This window comes from Manis javanica, chromosome 2, assembly GCF_040802235.1.
Source record: "Manis javanica isolate MJ-LG chromosome 2, MJ_LKY, whole genome shotgun sequence".
Lineage (NCBI taxonomy): Eukaryota > Metazoa > Chordata > Mammalia > Pholidota > Manidae > Manis > Manis javanica.
Window position 1 is genome coordinate 33,337,812 of NC_133157.1, and position 20,573 is coordinate 33,358,384.

Here is a 20,573-nt window from a genome sequence, read left to right on the forward strand (position 1 = left end):
TCAGAGTTAATAATGTTTTCACAGCCAGCACCTCTTGTGGTCCTCATTACAATAGCTTGTTAGAGAGACAAGGCAGCTATTGTCATAACAGTTTCACAACAGTAGAAACTGCAACTAAATGACTTGCTCAAAGTCGTACCACTCCGACCTTTCTTGAAACTCCAAGTTTGGTGCCCTTGTTGCTATCCCACTCTGCACAATCATAGGTCTGTATCCTTAGCTGGACCTCGAGTTCCTGAAGCCTGGACCCACACCTGTTTCCTCCACAACAGCGGGGCATGGGCAGTCTTCAGGCAGTGTAGTCTGTCTGGCCACCCACTGCCGGCAGGCTGTCCCTTCTGCCTTTTACTTTTCCTATTTCTTCTCTGAGGGATATCCCACTGGAGATATGGGGGATTGGAATCAAGAAGGGTGAAACTAACACACAGGACATAGAAAGGAATTTACCGACGTGCCGCGAAGAACTGTGATTGAAAGTGAATCTTCAGCTTCCCTGAAAAGAGAATAAAGACAAGAACGTTTCATCATTCTGGGTGGGGGTGGGGGTGGGGGTGCTGGTGGTGGTGGTGGTGGTGGTGGTATGTGTGTGTGTGTGTGTGTGTGTGTGTGTGAGGTTAAAAAGACTGGCAGAATTACAAAGCAGCCTCTTTAAAATCAGCTCTTTTGGCTCAGCAAAATTGAGGAGGACATTGAGGGAAGCAGTGATTGAAAAGGAACTTAAGCTGTCCCCGAGTGTCCCTTCTACCTTGACAGACTTGTCAAGATACCTGCCTGTATCATCTAGTCTATACCTACAGCCACAAAATTAAGTCACTTAACCTTAATGCAGTCTTTCTGATGAAGAACTCAACCAGTTGCTATGACCATTAGCTAGGTTTATGTCCCCAAAAAATATTTTTTAAGAGAGAAAACACAATAATAACACAGATAACTCAGGTTGCTATTTCAGAAAACTAGGTCTAAACATTTCACTAAATAGAAGGAATGTATGGGGATAACATCAGACAACAGCCAACCAGTTTATGGTGGTTTTTAATTTTTTGCAATAAATCAGTATATTTTATTTATTTTAAAAGCAAACAAGTGAAGGAAAGGACAATAGCCTTTGGTTCATTTATTTATGAATGGAAAAAATTTATAATGTGAATTTACTCATTAAAAATCTTAGGTACAAATTATAATATTACATTGTGTAACATTTACAAAAAATGTATGATACATTTTTTTGCTAGTTCATATGGAGACCTTAGAGACTCAATTCATTTCAAAAGACTTGAGTATGAGGACTCTAAGTAAATATTACACAAATCAGAAATACCTCAAATTCTTTAAAGTATACTTCAATACATAAATTTGAACATATGCTTTAAACAAATACTATATTTCAAGAATGAGAGAGTCTAAACAAAATATGACCAGCATCAGCATTTAAGTTTTCTGATTTTAATATTAGTCTGCTATAGCATTAGTAACCATGCTTCATTGAAACATGTAACAGCACAATCTAAATCATGATTTGTTAAATATTACACCCCAGCCCCCCAGAATATTTAGGCTGGTCATAAGTTAACAATGTAAGTAGGTATATAAAGCATAATCAGTTGTGGCACACAAAGTCAGTGTAATAAGCCCAGTCACATAATCAAGAAACTAGATATTTTGTCTTATATATTTTAGATTCCAAAAGTGATCAAATCAACCAGATAATTGCCAAACTTCTACTTTGTATTAGAGGGCAGAACTGAAAAACTGATTCATGTTTTCCTTTTTCTTTGCCATTACTACACAGAGGAGCAGTTTGCAAGATAATTTCATTTGACTCCTTGTAATATGAAGTGCTGCTGGTGTGTTATTTCTTAAGTGGATAAACTCAACCCAAGGTCTTTGAGAGTCTGGGGATTGCCTCTTGTCCATTTTAGATGGGAACTGGCCTCCTCTGAGATAATTCACAACAAACCAAGGTGCAAGTGCTCTCAGAAGGAGATTTTGGCCTCACAGGTAGTTAGAGGAATTAAAGAGGTTTTGTGGGTTTTTTTGTCAGGCCATTTTTGTTTTGCTTGATTTCATAAGTGGCAACGATAAACAAATAAGCAGTCCTGGGATTCCCATCTTCAGCATATAGCAGGGAACACAGATGCACAGCACACATCTGCATGTGCCTATAAAACATCTGTCAATCTCCTTCACTCCCATCACTGACATTCCTCCACCTTAAAGCCAGTGCTAAACCATATTCACTCATTCAACTGAGTAACCACTGTGTGCCTACCCTCGAGGACATAGTGTTTTAGGCAGAAAGTGAGTGATTCACACAAATGATAATGACACTGGGTGGAAGGTGACAGGTGTCATATCAGTGAAACTGCACACGCCAGCCAGACTGTACTTGTAAGAACATTTAAGGAGAGATACCGGAAGGAGTAAAGAAGACCAAGCAGATTTAGTACCAACTTGGTCCCATCTTTGGGCATATGTTACAACCCTCTAAATCCTTACAGGATGGGGCCTAGGCATTATTCATAATGACATTCCCTACAGTGCCGAGTACAGTGTCTTGGGCACAGCTGGGGCTTGACAGACACAGCACCCTGTGCCTTCCACATGCTTCTGGAAGCAGATGAAAAAGATGGTATTCTAAAATGTAGCAGGTATAGAATGGACACTACTAAGGTCACGGGGAGGTCAGTTACACCACTTCTGTTGCTCATCTGGGTTCTAAGATAACCTGTGAGACTCTGGATGGTGGAAGACAGTTTAGTACCTCAGGATATCGATCGCTCGTTCACAGGAAAGGGCTTCAGGGGGCTCGTTATTCATTTGGAGGATCTGATCACCAGGGAAAAGCTTGCCATGAGCAGAGCCTCCTGTTGGATAGAAAAGAGGTAACTGGTACTCATGCCAGGAGGGCCCAGACCCCATGTGTCACAGCAGTACGCCCAACCCGCAGCCTGCTCCAGTCCCCAGCCCAGCCCAGCTCCACCCCACATCATGTGGAGCTGTTTTCTGTTTACAAACCATGGATGAGGTACCAGCCATCACCTTCAAGGGATGTTAGGAGACTGTCCTGGGAACAAAAACTAGCAGAAACCCACTGAATCAACAGAGCTGGCCAGTGAATTTACTACATTCACCTCTGGTATATGAGTATGTGTGTAAACTGAAAGTGATAGATTTTAACAAGTCCCAGAGATAACATCAATACATAACATATGTAAACAAACACTAGACATTCCCAGCCTGCTCCTCTTTACCCTATATAGCCTATATTTTACAAAGATTCAAGTGAAAACAAATCAGTAATTTCTATTACTGTCTGGACAGAAACCCTCCCCAGTTCAGAGCATGCAGAGTTCAAAGAGGAGGGCTGGCTGATCCCAATACTGTCACTGCCCCTGAGACGGCCAGGGAGCCACGGATGGGAAAGCGCTGGCTGAGGTCAGTGGGAGCCTGGGTTCGAATGCTCTTGGGGCTCCCTCCCTCCCAGCACCAAAGGAAGGGACAAAGCCCAAGACAGAATTAGGCATGCCGTTTTTAACTTCCTGGGGTAGCACTTGAAAAATTACGTTATAGGATAGAGATGGGAAGAGACTAGGGCTGTTTCCCCTCAACAACCCAAACTCCTTTCTCATTTCCCACTCGGCCCCTACCTGCTGTGACGGCCACCACGGGCCCCTACCTGCTGTGACGGCCACCACCGTGAGGGGAAGGCTCTCAGAAATGTGAAATCCATAGTCTTGGAGGAGGGCATCTTTGTCTATTTTTACTGTGAGCTTCACCGGTGTGAAGGTCTGAATTGGGACCCCAGGGGGCCCATCAGCAGCAACAACTTTAGCTCTGGAATACAAAAAGGAGTATGTGCAAAGAGAAGGGGGACTCTAGTTGGTGGTCACACACCTGGTCAGCCCTAGGCAGAAGGAGACACAGAGCTGAGCAGACCCCCGGTCTCTTCCTGGCAGTGATAAGGCACAAATACCAGTACATAAAACACCAAGTAGAACAAGCAACTTGTTCTACAAGAGAAATCATGAGGTGTGCTGGGCCCTCAGAAAAGGGGGGAAGTAGTTTTAGCACTGTGGGGTGGGGGAAAAGGAATCAGGGAAGCATTTGCTACCTGGAAGGGGTGGCATTTGAGCTGTGCTTTGAGAGATGTGGAGAATATACCTACACAGCCCAGATCCTGGCACACAGAAATCCTCAGTAACTGCTGCCGCCTGGATGGACGCATGGATGCATGCACAGACATTCCAGGCAGGAGGCACTGCTTCAGCAGAGGTACAGAAGAGGAAAAACATGGACCACGAACAGGAATGAGAAGCTGTTCAGTTTGGTGTCTGAAGGCTAATTTTACAGGTGGATTGTTTCTTTGGTGATTTTTTCTCTTTTTTGCTTTATGATGAATTCTACTTCTTTTTCAACTTTGTAGCTATGAGGATTCCAATAAGAAATCCCAAATAGTGAGGACTCGCTCTACATTAATCCTTAAAGACACATATTTCTTTCTATATCTAAAACCAAGTAAGTTGAAAATTTTATTTTCTGTCGCACAAAACCACAAAGTGGGTCAAAAGCTGTTTTTTATTTTGTCTGTGGCAAATGATTTTTTCCTTCTAAGACTCAGTGGTTCTTTCTGAGGCAGGTTGAATAGTGATTGGATGAGGTGTTTGTTGTCATTATAAACAGCAGGAGTGTGGAGCAGTAACAGCTCACCCTGAGCTCGCCCTGAGCTCTATCATTTACTCTCATCCATTTACCAAACACCGTCGGGAGCTGTGCCTAATGCAATAGGACCTTACCACCTGAAAATCACCTCTCTGTCATTTATAATAAACTCAAATTTCAACAAGGACCAAGAAATATAAAAAACTGTCTCATGGAGCCAAAATGCATGTGACAAGTCCAAGCACAAAGCCTCAGGCACATGATCCATCACGGAGCTCCTCACACCCTGGGTCAGAGCCGAGTCAGGCTGTCTGCACAGATGATGACCTGATTCACAGCTTAGAGGCAAAGATAGATTCCTTCTCGGCAAGCACCTGGGTAATCCTGAGAAGTGTTAGCAGATAGGCCTAATGAGGGGGGAGAAACAGAAATTTTTGAAAATTTGTACTGCAAAAACCCATAGCTATTCCTAATTTAAAAAACAAAAATTGAAAGCTATGAAAGGGCCCTTGTAAATATAATAATATCTCACACTGAAAGCCAAAAGTCGATACTTCTGTTCCTTTGAAAAAGCAACAGGAAGGATACCCTAGACACTTACTCCTATTTAATGTAGCAGGAGAAATGCCTGTGATCATTATCAGAGAAGGAAAACCAGTAAGAGGCATACTAAGCATAGGAAATGGAAAAGTACCACTTTTTAAAAACAGATGATGAGATACACCCAGAAAACGATCAACAAAGAGCATTGCTAATGCTAAAAAAATAAGTTTAGTGGAGTTGCAGGATAAAAGCACAAAACACATTCGCCCATTCATGAAAAACATATTAGTTGAATGTGTTTTAGATGCTAGGCGCTCTTAATGGCAGATGCAATAAAGGAAGACATAAGTAACTGGGCAAAAGTTATACTGGTTTCCTGGCTGGGAAGACTAAATACTGAAAAATAAAAATAAGTTGTAAATGAAAATGCAGACTTCAGTAGTTATATTGCCTAAAAATTCTTCCAGACTTAAAAAAAGACTTGATAAATTAATGATGGTATAATAGCAATAGCAACAATGATAATACCCATTAATAACACTTATTGGGCACTAACTACATATCAGGGGTGATCTAACTTATTTTCATAGCTCTCTCACTTAACCCTCATGACAAACTTGTGAGACAGGTATGATTATTATCCCTATTTTACAGAGCAGAAGACTGAATCTTACTTGGAGAGACTTAAACTTGCTTACAGCTACACAGGTGGGGAGGGGGCTTCAAATTGGTGCTACTATCTTTAAAGGCTCCTAGGGAATTGCTGACCAAATGGGATATGGTGCAAGCCACACATATAAATATAAGTTTTCTAATAGCCACATGAACAATGGAGAAAAGTGGGAAAAAACAGGTGAAATTAATTTTCACAATACATTTTTATTTTACCCAATATATCCAAAATACTATCATTTCAAAATGTAATCAACATAAAGAAAAATCACTGACAAGATATTTTGTCTCTTTTTTCATTTCAAGTTTCTGAAGTCCATTATGTATTTCATACTTAGCATACCAGTTTGGACCCTCTATTTTCATCAGACATACTCAGATTTCACAAAATTTCTAGTTACAAAGTATATTTTCATGCCCAAGTTGTTCCAAACATACTTAATAGTTTTCCAATAACTGAATTATCAGTCTTTACATTTAATTTAATTAAATAAAATTAAATATTCGGCTCCTCAGTTTTACATAAATACAAATAAATAAATAAATTGGATAACAGGATAGGAAAACACATGAAGAAGTTATAAAAGCTTATAACTATTTCCTCATATACACAAAAATGAACTGAAAATGGATCACAGTCTTAAATGTAAGGGCTAAAACTACACAACTCCTAGGAGAAAATATAGGAGTAAATTTTAGTGTCATTTTAGATATGACAATAAAAGCACAAGTGACAAATGAAAATACAGTTTAACTGAGCTTTGTCAAAACTAAAAACGTTTGTGCTTCAAAGAACGCCATTAAGAAAGTGAGAAGATAAACCACAGACTGGAAATAAATATTGGCAAATCAAAATCCAAGAAGGACCTTGCATCTAGAATACATAAAGAATTCACATGACATAAAAGAAATAGACAAATAAGCCAGTTAAAAAGTGGGCAAAAGATCTGAGCAGACATTTCTCCAAAGAAGATACACACAGCTAATAAGCACATAAAAAGATGCTCAACATTGTTAGTCATTATGGAAATGCAAATCAAAACCACAGTGAGATAGCATTTCATACCCACTAGGGTGGCTATAATAAAAAAGACAGGTCAAGTGTTGCCAAAGATGGTAGAAAAATTGGAACCCTCACACCATCTGGCAGCTCCTCAAAAGACTAAACATTGAATAACATATGACCCAGCAATTCCACTCACTGGTATATCCCCAGGAGAAATGAAAACACGTCCATTCAAAACATGCACACAAATGTTCAAAGAAACATTGTGCATGTTAGCTCCAAAGTGAGTCCAACCCAAATGCACATCAGCTGGCAAAATGACAAAGAAAATATCCCATGGGGGAATATTATTTGCCAATAAAAAGGAATGAAATGCTAGTACATGCTACAACATGGATGAACTGTGAACACAGTATGCTAAATGAAAGAAGCCAGCCCCAAAAGACCGCATAGTGCATGACTCCATTTATGCATTATGCCAAGAACATGAAATCTATAGAGACTTAAAGTGGATTAATAGTTGCTTTGGGCTGGGTACAGGAGAGCCCTGGAAGGAAATGGGGAGTGATTGCTAATAGATAGTGAGTTTCTTTCAGGGGCAATAAAAATCTTCCAAAATGGATTGTGGTGATGGTTGTACATCTCTGAATATGCTAGAAACCAATGAATCATGCACTTTGGGTGAATTGTGTGGCATGTAAATTAGAGCTCAATAAAATGTTGAAAAAAAGAAATCAGTTATAAACAAAAATCCTGGAGGAAGAGGTAACTATACAAATACTTGAAGAATGGCCATATATACATATCATATATACATGTGATACCTAGATTTCACGTGTTCAAAGCAAGTGAATTGACAACTTACACAGGAAGATATAAAGTTGATAGATAACATGGAAAATGTACAACCTTATTAATTAAAGAGGCAGAACTGAAAGGGACCCAGAGCACTAGTACATGTCTACAAAAGCACCAAATAGGAACTTACAATTATAAAGCCCAATATATGTGGGGCCTGGACTTAAGACTGACCATGTAAATTGGCTATTCAATCTCTCTAGAAAATAATCAGAGAAAATGTAATACGAACTTAAAATCTGATCATTTTCTTTGACCTTTTCTTGCCATTTTGACTGACATTCCTCAAAGTAATAACGCCAAACAAAACAACGAAATATTATTTGCACTAGACTATGAGCTCCTAGACTATGAAGTCCTAGAACAGAGTATGAGCTCAACACACCCTGGCTCTTGAACATTCAAAAATATTTATCACAGCTTTATTTAGAATAGTGGAAAACAACAGCCAACATAGGGTAGCTAAGCCAAGCACAGTAAAGAATTACCCCCAAGACTCTATATCAATGCCATATCACAAGCCTGAGAACTTTAGACACACATGGAAACATAGCTGAGAAAAATGCCTTTCAAGAGCATCCTGTAAAGTATGGTTCAGATCCCCTTCCTGAGGGAGAGCTTGGGTTTTTCTATCCCCACAGCTCCCCACCTCCCGCAGGAAAAGGGCAAACTCCTCACCTTAACCTCTTGGTCCTTTGTCTTCGGGTCTCAGGCCCTAGCCAGCAATCCCCACCCAAAACCCATCTCAGGCCTTCACTCCAGACTAATCTTACCTGCTCTGCCAGTTTTACCTCTGGGCCTCAATTCACGACCCGCCCCAGCAGGTAAATATATGGCCAAATCAAGTCCAACCTGCAATATCATCCTCTTCTGAAAAGCCTCTGATTTTTAACTAGACAGAAGCCCTCTCATCTCTGAACTCTGACCCTCTTTTAAGGCCCAGAGCACCTCAAGCTGGGTCACTGATAACAATCTGATTCCTTACATTATTACCCCTCATAGACTATAAATTCTTATAAGAAGTAATACTTCTTATTCACCTCTGTATTTCTCACAGCACAAATCTCTGCCCACAGGAAGCATCTGTGCTTATTAGTTGTATACGTGAGCAAAATACTATACATAAAAAGCATGATACAAAATACTACATCTAATATGATTGGCAAAGGTGAAAATGTATATTTAACCACTAATAAATAGCAGACAATTTGAATGTAAGAGTTCAGTGTTTGCCATTTTCCTTTAAATTGGCTTACTTTGATATGCAACTCAGCCCTATGACTATTGTCTTAATCAGGACTCATCTCCACATGCCAGAGCTCAGTAAATGGGATCACGAGAATGATGCTCAATCACTCGATCCAGACTTCCGGGAGCCATCTTTACCCTACTCTCAACCCTATCCTGTCACAACATCAAAAGATCTCTAAAGATGTCCATTTCTCTCTATCTTCATGGCCACCATTTTATTTCAGGCCCTCATCACCTGTCCTGCAGAGAGATTTCTCCAACAGTCTCCTAACTGGTCTCCCCACTTTGCATTCTTGTCTCCCCTGAATGATTCTCCATCTAGCAGCCAGTCTGATATTTTTTTTTTTTTGTAGACCAAGCAAATGATTTTTTTTGTTTTTTTTTGTTTTTTATTTTGGTATCATTAATCTACAATTACATGAAGAACATTATGTTTACTAGGCTCCCCCCTTCACCAAGTCTCCCTCACAAACCCCATTACAGTCACTGTCCATCAGCGTAGTAAGATGCTGCAGAATCACTACTTGTCTTCTCTGTGTTGCACAGCCCTCCCCATGCCCCCCCTATATTATACATGCTAATCGTAATGCCCCCTTTCTTTTCCCCCACCCTTATCCCTCCCTTCCCACCCATCCTCCCCAGTCCCTTTCCCTTTGGTAACTGTTAGTCCATTCTTGGGTTCTGTGATTCTGCTGGTGTTTTGTTCCTTCAGTTTTTCTTTGTTCTTATACTCCACATATGAGTGAAATCATTTGATACTTGTCTTTCTCTGCCTGGCTTATTTCACTGAGTATAATGCCCTTTAGCTCCATCCATGTTGTTGCAAATAGTAGGATTTGTTTTCTTCTTATGGCTGAATAATATTCCATTGTGTATATGTACCACATCTTCTTTATCCATTCATCTACTGATGGACATTTAGGTTGCTTCCATTTCTTTAGCAGCCAGTCTGATTTTATAAACACAATGCTGCTCATATGTCTCCCCTGACTTAACGGCCAAGTTCAGTCCTGCCCCCCCTGTCCATCCCTTCTCTGCAACCAAGTCATTCATTCTCCTGGCATTTTTGTCCCGGCCAAACTAGTTTCCTTTGAGTTCCTCCAACACACTGGCCTTTGCACAAGCTCTTCTCACTGGCTTGAATCCACTGCCACCCCACCCTGTAACCCGTGACACCATGCATTCTAGAGATTTCCCCCAACAAGCCCAACTCCTACTCTATCTTCTGGTTTGGCAGAAATGTTCTTCTTTTTCTGCTGCACATGCCTACAAAACCTGTACATCCCTTTCTGAAACATACATGTATGTTCTGAAACAAACATATATGTAATGACCAGCATGAAGTCTCTCCTCTCTGGAGTATAGTTTGTGTGGCAAAAACCATGTCTTTCTTGTCCTGTGTGCAAAACTCAATGCCAGGCATAGAGTTAGGCTTAATAAATGTGTGGAGAGCAAATGAAAAAACAAACCTTACCACATGGTTAAAACTCTTCAAATGGGTAGGCTTCAGTTATCTGACATTCTCATTTGGGAGGGTCTGTTTTTCCACGATGGTAGACAAATGAAGCCCTGCTGTGTTGACTAATCCCTGTACCTTTTCAGGAGCATTGGCCCAAAGTTTGGATTTGACATTTTCCCCAAAGGCCATGTTTTAGCTTTTGTTTGGAAAGGGATTGCTTAAGAACATCACCACACTATGGCCTCTCCTCACACGGAATGTTCAATATTTGACAGGGAACTGAAAAAAATGATCTCTGTAGCAAAAATCTCCTCCTCTGAAGCATCTTACAAATATCAAACTGAGCATGGCTAATCCAAAAACCTGTGTCTGCTGCCTTTTAACAGTTTCAAACCATACATCTGAAGTCATTCCTATGATTTTACATGAACAGCGTAAGATCTGTGGCTACACTAATGGAATTCCCGTCAGATACCTGGATGTAACCTAAGGTAGAACTAGAGAAAAAATGTTACATCTATCATGAAAGTAGTCTCATGTAGAGTAATTCTAAATTTTACAGATCATAAGTTCATAGTGAACTGATCAATAACACCCAAAGGGAAAAATACCAGATGGATAGAGATTATGCTTCAAATATTTTCTGGCTTTTTATCTGCTCTCCAATGTGCTGGGAAATGTGTTTGACCTCTATCCTGTAACAACAAAGAACTCACCTTTGAGTTCCAGCAGGATGTGGAGAAACAATTTTGAATCTATGTTTAAACACTGTATTATGTTCAACATGAGTGATTTTAAAAGGCAAAGTCTGGTATAAACTGGATTTTTAAGGTAAAGTTGCTCAAGAAAGCAGAAATAGAAGCAGCAGTCTGACCAGGAAGAAATTTAACATGCTTGTGGCTGTGGCTGTGGCTGTTTCTAGGCGACCATTCAATGTAGGTATTGTGAGTATAGTGCTATAGGGTAAAGGCCTACAGTTGAGAGGAGGAAAAATTATTCCATTACTTAAAAAAGGAGATTCAAGAGAAAATGACAACACTGCAGATGTAATGTGGGAGCCTTCCAGCATGTTCTCCTTGAATCTTTCCACTTTGCCTGAGAAGCAATAGAAAATTGGTACTTGAGATGGTCTTTCTATGTCATTAGGAATATTGGTCAAAGGTCAAATAAGGCCTTCTTTATAATTAGTAAATAGGTTATATAGTTGCAACAAATAAGTAAATTTAATAAGCATGTAGAGCCAACAGGAAGGGTTTCTAACACTAAGATGCCATGGTGCATATGTGTGTGCACGTGCATGTGTGTGTGTATGTGCATGTGTGATTGCTAGTATTAAGATTCAAGATAAACTGAAAGAAACCTTTTTAAGCCCTGAGGATCAAACCAAGCATCAAGAAGGCACCAATTTGCATGAAGCTCTTTGTTTCTTTAAATCTTGCTCTATAAAAACTAGCATTTCTAGATTAAGCATAAGAGAATTCAGTAAATATTATGTTGAATTGTTTTGATAATACAATAAAATTATTCTACAGTTCATATGGAGGAATAGCAGGTACGGCAAAAACTTTGAAAATTTAATATAGGTGTGTGAAAACAGGCAGATCAATAGAACAGAATAGTTAGCCTAGAAAGCAATCCTATTTCCTACTCACAGACACAGGAATCTCATATATGGTAAAAGAGGGGTCATATATCACTGAAGGAAGGAAAGAGTACCCACAGTTAATGGTGATGCAAACAACTATTTATACTATTTTGGAAAAACTCAAGTTAGATTTTCATCTCATAGACTATGCTAAAATAAACTCCAAGTTAGGGAACTAAATATAAAATATTTTTAAACTGTTAAGTTGAACAGAAAATTAATTAATTACTGAATGAGGATCTTCTAAGCTTAGAAGCAATCAAAACAATTGCCAATAGAATACCATTCAACTATACAGCACTTTTTTTTAACTACATGAAACTTTAGTAGGAGAGAAAAATATTGGTATAATTAAGTGGAAAAGTATACTATAGTCTAAGTCTTTCTCACTTTATTACTTCTATAGTTATACAAAGCTGTTGAGACAAAGAAATTTCGTTCAAGCAAAATGGTTAAAATTAGCTTATGATGTAATGTCACTATGTTTCAGCTTTTATTAAGTAGTTTGTATTGCATTATTTGTACAGAAATTCAAAACGTGTCACAGAGACCATCTGGAGGATCAGCAGTAATACTGTCAATGTTATTTTTATATTGGAATGTGAAATTCAGTAGTGAGAGAACAGTCATAGTCATCATCTCTGAGTGATTTTGCACTCCCACAATCATAGGTATCACTAAGTTTGCACCTTCCCAGTCATACACATTCATTCAAACTGAGTGGCACAATCTGAATTTGACTAATGATTATAAAAACAAGTAACCACTGAAAACTAATTCAAAATTTAAGAAATCAAAGCAACTTTGAAAGTTGACACTCTTCCCCAGAAAAATACCAGTTTTAAGATGCATTATGAAGTTCTAACATTATAAAGCTCTAATGAAGGAAGGAAAGAACACCCACAGTTAATGGTGATGCAAACAACTATTTATGCTATTTTGGAAAAACTCAAGTTAGATTTTCATGTCATAGCCTATGCTAAAATAAACTCCAAGTTAAGGAACTAAATATAAAATATTTTTAAACTGTTAAGTGGAACAGAAAATAAATTTAATTAATTACTGAATGAGGATCTTCTAAGCTTAGAAGCAATCAATCAAAACAATTGCCAACAGAATACCACTCAACTATATCACTTTTTTTCTATGAAGCTCTTTCCAGTTTCATAAAAGTTATCAATTTGTATAGTATTGTTTGGAAATAGAAATAGTTATTTTTGACTAATTTGCTCCTAGACAATTCAGTTAGGGTAAGAGATAAAATTTATATTTAATGGGAAAAAATGGCAATTACAAGTAAAGTAAGTATGACTGGCTGAAATGATTAGAAGTTTTTCAAAGTATGGAAAAATAACAGGATCACTATATGCATGTATAATTATATGACTGCAGACCAACTTCTATGTGTCCTTTTTCTGGACTACAGAAAATATTTCAGTGTAATTCTTTCATTTCTTGCCCTAGCTACTGGGAAGCTCAGAGCTAATGATAGTACTCAAATGCTAAATCCCATGTCTCATTGGTTCACAATCTGCTTCTAGCATGTCTAGCCTTTATTTAAACCTCTCTACATGATTTAAAACTGGAAGCCATCAAAATTCCTTTTGGAAGAATGAAAGATGTAAAATTTAAATATAGTTCAATAAACAATATAGCCTCTTACTATAAAAGTCCTTAATAAAAATTTATTGAACACACACTTCACACTATGCACCCTTTCAGAGCTGAAAAACTTTGTAAAGTACGACAGTCATGTTCCGTGGTCTCATATGTGGCATGAGGGCTGGGAAGAGGGAAGTCCTATTACAAACAGGTGGGGGAGACAGACAACGAACAAGTAAATAAATGGATGTATTACCATGGAGTGTAATGAGAAGGTAAGTTCTCTGAAGGAAACAAACAGGGACCCACTGTGCCAAGGAAGCAGGAGGAACAGGATGAAGTGGGGAAGTCAGGCAGAGACCAGATCATAGAGGGGCTTGTGGGCCACGGCAGGAGAACCTCTGACTGGTTTAGAGTGTGGTGGAGCCAGGGCCAAGTGTGTGGGACAGGAATAGTGTTTATTTTGAAAAGTGCACTATGGTTTCAGGGTAGGGAATTGGTTGGAACAGAGAGTGAGAGACCATAGCACTGCTCCCTAGGGACAGACAGAGAGGTTCCCATGGGACCCACTTATTTCATTCCTAAGTATATATCCAAGAGAAATAAAAACATGTTCAAACAAAAACTTGCACACAAATGTTTATAGCAGCACTGTTCATAATAGCCCCAAAGTGGAAACAACCCAAGTGTGTGTTAACAGATGAATGGACAAAGAAAATATTCCATAAAGAAATATTATTCATTAAAAAAAGGAATGAAATACTGATACATGCTTTAACATGGATGAACCATGTACACCTAATGCTAAGTGAAAGAAGCAGCTACAAAATACCACATACTGTATGATTCTTTTTATGTGAAACATCCAGAATAGGCAAATCTACAGAGAGAGAATGTATTTGAGTGGTTGCCTGGAGCTGGGCAAGCAAAGTGCAAATGGGGAGTGACTGCTAATAGGTTTGGAGTTTCTTTTTGGGGTATTAAAAATATTCTGAAATTAGATTGTGATAATTTTTGCAGAGTTCCATATATGCATTAAATATATACTAAAAATCTCTGAACTGTATACCTTAAGAGGGTAAACTTTATGGTATGTGAAATATACTCAAAAGAGGTATCTCAAAAAGGAGGTATAAAGAAAACTTTCTAGAGGTCAATGTCACCTTTTATTTACACTCTGAGAGAAACAGGATATTAGAGAGTTCCAAGGTCAAATATTAGGCAATATCAAATTAATGTAACACAAGTTAAAGTTACAGTTGAAGTTGTAGGAATTCTCAGAGCCTTTCATGTGCTAAAATGCACCATGAGTCACCAAGGTGCGGGTGTATAGGAGTGTGACAGGCTGCATTACCTTCCAAGCATACCTGGTTATGGAACTTTCTCTACTGGAGCAGCAGCACGAAGGACTAGGTTTTGCAGAGCTCACTTTAGGAAACAATTTGCCTAGCAGTCATTCATTCACCAAGCACTACTTGATCACTTGCAGTCTCCTGGAACTCAGTCACCTCTGGGTTACAGAGATGGGCCAATATTTTCCCTACCCTCATAGAGCTCACTGTCCGGAAGAAAGAAAGGGGATATGCTCATACAAATTGAACAACACATTGGGAGAAGCACACTACCAATGCTATAAATCAAACATTACAGGGCCCCACAGGAGAAATTAGTTCTGACTCTGCGCTGGAGAACACTTCATGGAAGTTCCGGCACTACAGCCAGTCCTTGCACTGTGGGTGAGTTCTGGACACATGGAGGTGGGAGGAGAGAATCTGGCACAGAAGCCCAGGTCTCAGGAGCGGAAGGGGAAGCAGGGGTGGGGTACTTGTAGCAGAGCAACAATGAGTCATTCATTTTAGCTGGAGTATGATGTGAATGAAGCAGTGTAGTAAGACACATAGCTATAAAGAAATGTGGGTTGATCATAGAGAGCTTTGCATGTCAAACCAAAAATAAACTTATCCTATAAGAAATTGGGACCCAACAAAGGTTTCCGCACAGGGGTGGGGATGGTCCTCAACAAGTCACTTTCTGAGCTTCGGATGGTCCATCTGTAAAATGGGTTTATCCTACCAGCCTTATCTCACCACAGCATGAGAGGATCAGAGCACTTGGCCACACGGCAGTACAGCCCTGAGCAAGGTTTATGGCTCAGCAGCAGAAGAGCTGTTTCCAGTTCCTTTGGAAGAACTGTGTCTCAGAAACACCTGACCTGTGATATTTCATCTCTGTGGCAGGGCCAGATGGGAAATCTGAGACGGAAAATGAACACTTCAAAACAGAACATATTTTAAGTTCTCTTGTAGCAGTCAAATCAGATCTGTATTTGATTTCATTTTATTTTGATTAGAATGAAATAGGGACTGCAAGGAAGGAGCAGCTGCTGCAAACAAAGACAGGGAAAGAGTATAAACAGCAGATTGCCCAGCCCTCAGAGCTTGTACTGAGACAAGGGAGAGACAGAGTGAATGTGTATGTTCAAGAGTGTGTATATGAACATGAATGTTAAGTTCCAGAGTGCACAAGCATGTGCGTGCAAATATGTAAAAACATGTTTGTATGTAGAAGTCCGTGTGTGTATTTGTCTCTGTAAATGTGTGTATGAGTTAGGTATATTTCTGTGTGTATGTGGGCACACACTGAGGGACACAGAGATAAGAACTGGAAGCGGGACAGAGAGAAAGGCACTCCAGCAATTCACTGACCTGTTTATATTTTCCCACCATATGATGTAAGAACAAAGCGCGCCAGTGACAGGGATCCCCAGGTGCCGGCAAAACCTAGCCCATAGGAACACCAAATCTCTGCAGACAGAAATGTCTGCTAGCCCAGAAGACTCACCTGGCTGAGCTGTCCCGGGAACGCCGAAGCCATCTTGCCACCATTTGTTCTATTCGGTGTGCTTTTCGTGTCTGGAATAAACTGGCCTCCAGCTCTTCCATTTACCTAAAAGGAAGTAGAATTTTCTTAAGAAGCTAACCAAAATATTTTGAGGAGGATTCTGGCAAGTCCCCTGTATTTGCCCATTTAAAGACAGCTGATCAAATAACTAGGGCTCTACGTCTACCTGAAATTAACATAAACAGGTGCTCAACGTCCATGGAATGAAGAAGTTTAGCAGTTCTCTGCCGTGGGGTGTCCACAGTCTTGCGGTAAACAGACGGGCTTTGTATCTTAAACACGAGGATTAGGAAAGAGAATAGATAAGGTTTCTCAGACTGTGACTGTGACCCATTGGAAGAGACATACCTTACTACGTGACACTGCCCCGACCCCCAAATACGTGTGCATTCGCCTGCGTCAGGAACGGCAAGCTTATGGAAGCTTTCGAGTCACACTGTGCCTATTCTCTTGAGTGCTGCTTCTTTTGCTCAGCATTTTGCATTTAACTTTTGAATAGGCAATTCGTTTGTATAATTTAAATCCTAGTCTGTAAAAATGTATTGTGTTCTTAAAAATTTAAGAGGGTAGATCTCATGCTAACTGTGGTCTTACCATAATAATAATTTTAAAAAGATACACAGTAAAAAGTCTGCCTCAACCTTCCCTGTGCCCATCCACCCAGTTTCCACACCCATACATCATCACCACTCTTCTCTGTCTTTCCAGAGTTTCTTTCTGCCTATACAAACAAATGTAAACACAAATTTGACAGGTCCTCTTCCTAACACAAAGGACAGTACGCATTGTTCTGCATAGAATATATATCCTGGATATCTTTCCACAACAATTCATAGAATGTATCTTCATTCTTTTGGATGACTACTGAGTATTACATTGTATGAATGTACAGCAATTTAAAAAGTAGTTCTCGCATGATAAACATTTGGGCTATTGCCAGCCTTTTGCTATTATAAAGAATACTGCAAGTTATGTTATACATACATCATTTCTGCATGTATACAATTACACATCTGGACAAGTTCCCAAATATTAAATTGCTAGGTTCGAAGTTATATGCATTTGTGCTTTGATACATATTGTCAGATTACCAAGAAAAACAATATACGTGCTTGAGATTTAAGTTTCATAAAACAACATATATTTATATTTTTCTATTCTAAACTATTTTCCTTCTTAAATTACTGGTCTCAACTCACCAAATTAATTTTCACAACCAAATAAATAAGCGCACAAAAAAAGATATGACCCTGGGAAAGAACCATGGACACAGAGACAATAAAAAAGAAATTTACATTTGAAAACCTTGATGACACAGACGGTTTTCAAGTAAATATAAATGATATAAGATGAACCTAGAAAAGAGAGAAAATCCAAAAAGACAAGTACCATAGAAGAGAAAGTTGTGAAAGAGCTATACCCCCAAAAGAGCCCCAGGCACAGATAGGTTCAAAGGTGAATTCTTACAAATCGATAAGATGTAGTTCATCCTGATAATTTTTTGTCTTATTTTAAATATAAACTTTTTATTTTGGAATAACTTTAGATGATAATCCTGCCTCCTAAAGTTATCAACTGCTAATTTTCCACTCTTTTTCTATACTTATGCATTCTAAATATTTTTATTAAAGTGAGATAGTATACTTTTCCTACTTAGTATTTCATGAACCCGTTTTCATATAAATATTTAAGCATTTACATCATCATTTTAAATTGCTATATAGTGTTTTCTTTGGCCCTATCAATTTAGTCAACAAATCTATCATTGGACACTTGTGCTGCTTCCAATTTTTCATTATTATAAAAGCTTTAGAGCGAACATCTTTATTCATGGTAAATGGCTACTTCCCAGGTATTTTCTTGGGATAAGTTCTGAGAAGTGAAATTACTGGACTTAAGCATAGTTCATTTTTAAGAATTTGGGAGTATATTGCCAAATTGCTCCCAAGAAGGTATCAATTTTCACTACTGCTAGGACAGACCTTTGTAAACACTGAATATTATCATTTTTAAAAGTATTTGCTAGTAAGATGGAAGAAAACCCAAGGAGTTATTATTGTCTAATTAATGACTTAAACTTAATATTTTGAAAACACAGAGAAAACAAAAATAAATATAATCCACAGTCTCATAAACACTGGATATTATCATTCAAAAAATATTTGCTAATGGAATGGAAAGTAGCATGTTATTATTGGTTTAAATATATATATTTTGAAAAGTATAGAAAACAGGAGTAAACATTGCACATAATTCCATCACATTAAGAACTATACAAATTAAGTATCCTACTTCGAGCAGCCAATCTGGTCCCTCAGAGGTTACCACTGTTAACAGTTTGATGGATATTCACACTAAATTTGCCCTAAATTTAGAGAGACCTATATTACATATATTAAAATATGTATTCCACAAAAATAGAATAAGGCTCTACTCAGTGGTCTGCACCTTGCATTTTTTTTTTAACCTGTGGACATATCATGGACATCTTTCCAGCTCAGAGCTCATTATAGTTTTTATTCTAATACATCTGAACATTTTTCATGAGCTATGACCATTCATATTTCTTTCTTTTTTTTTTAACTTTCCTATTTCTGGTTTTTCCTTATTTTTCTACTGGAATGTTTGCCTTCTTGCTATTGTAAAAGCTCTTTTATAATAAGGATTGTTTAATGTTCCTTTGCCAAGGACACAAAATCATGTGATATTTCTGTGAGACTTACTAAGGGCGGTAAAGAATGTAGGTAGTAGTGTCCTGACAACACAGAGACTAATCACAAAGGACAGAAGAATAAACATCCAGCAAAGCCCACAGGATATTGTCTTCAAATATCAATTGCCTCAGTCAGGCCCTTCATGGGAGTGAGTCAGCTGGCAGCTCTAGGACATGGCTGTTAACTTTGTATGTTTTATGTCTGAGCATCACTCTTTCGGCATCTTCCTACAGGAGTCGAGGATAGTGAGGAGACTTAAAACCAAGTCATATGAAGATCTACTGAAAAATCAGAGAATGTTTATTCAGCAAAGATTTGGAGGTAGCTTATATGATCATGGCTCACAAACTGCCAAAAGCCCACCATATGGAAAGACATTCCACATGATTCTGAGGTACAGAGCCAGGATTAATGGGGATATGCCACAGAGCGGGAGACTCCAGCTCAGGCTAAGGCTAGAACTCTCTGCTGTTCCTAGTGATCTAAGGCTGAAATGAGTGGTCTCAAGAATTAGCATGATCTTGGTCACCATGGTAGTCAAGCAGAGGCCAAATAACTAACTGCAGGGATATAGGAGGGACATTACAATGGAATACAGGGACCCGGTGACTTCTGAGGGTCCTTCCATCCATGCAACTTGAGGTCTCTCCTAGGTCTCGGAACCAGGTGAGGTAATATTTGTTGTGCTCTGTCTTGAAATTTGAAGACCCACATCCCCTGGAAACCCTGAAGTAACCACAGCACAGAAGAGACAGTATCTGTGACCTCTACATTGCTTCACTCTCCAAATAAGTGCAGGGTCTTCAGAGATCTCAGCCACACCCCTAACGACTGAAGACTGGCAGCCTTTCTGTTCTGTTTGAAGGTCATCAAACTGTGGTGGTTACTTCTGGGCAGTTATTATGAAATTGCTGCCAAATGCAATTTAGCTAATTGATTTGTACAAACGTATATGGCTCTAATTAAAAGAACTAATTTGCCTTATATATCTGGACTGTGGGTAAGGCACACACCTTCATCCAGGGATCCCCATAGACCAAACAAATAACCACATCAACCAAGCCATTAAGAGTGCTCCCTGACTCAGCAAGGTCTGAGCAGGAAAGCTTAAAGTCAAGAAAATGACCTGCTAATGGTTTTAATATTAGCCTCTGATTTGCTGGGCTAATGGAAGAAAATAAAAGCCCAGATAACCTCCAAGCATTTGAGTCTTTTCTACAGTCCCACTGCTAGGGAGCCACCTGGCCTCTAACTATCCTGTCA

The 20,573-nt window shown here is 38.9% G+C and overlaps 1 protein-coding gene across 12 annotated transcripts in view; it reads right to left on the reverse strand.

Annotated features, from left to right (window-relative positions):
- The window catches only part of FRMPD1 (FERM and PDZ domain containing 1), a 127,442-nt gene that overhangs the window by 35,743 nt on the left and 71,126 nt on the right, over positions 1–20,573 (reverse strand). For 5 of the 12 annotated variants that reach the window (XM_073227413.1, XM_073227407.1, XM_073227425.1 and 2 more), the window contains 4 exons: positions 16,537–16,641; positions 3,677–3,834; positions 2,762–2,864; positions 448–493 (listed from right to left, as the gene is read on the reverse strand). In XM_073227413.1, the coding sequence (XP_073083514.1) occupies positions 448–493; positions 2,762–2,864; positions 3,677–3,834; positions 16,537–16,637 (408 nt within the window). In that variant the 5' untranslated portion in view covers positions 16,638–16,641. Of the gene's footprint in view, positions 1–447; positions 494–2,761; positions 2,865–3,676; positions 3,835–8,416; positions 12,243–16,536; positions 16,642–16,762; positions 16,869–20,573 lie in introns of those variants that run through there. The other 7 variants (XM_073227422.1, XM_073227420.1, XM_073227410.1 and 4 more) reach the window with 5 other exon arrangements.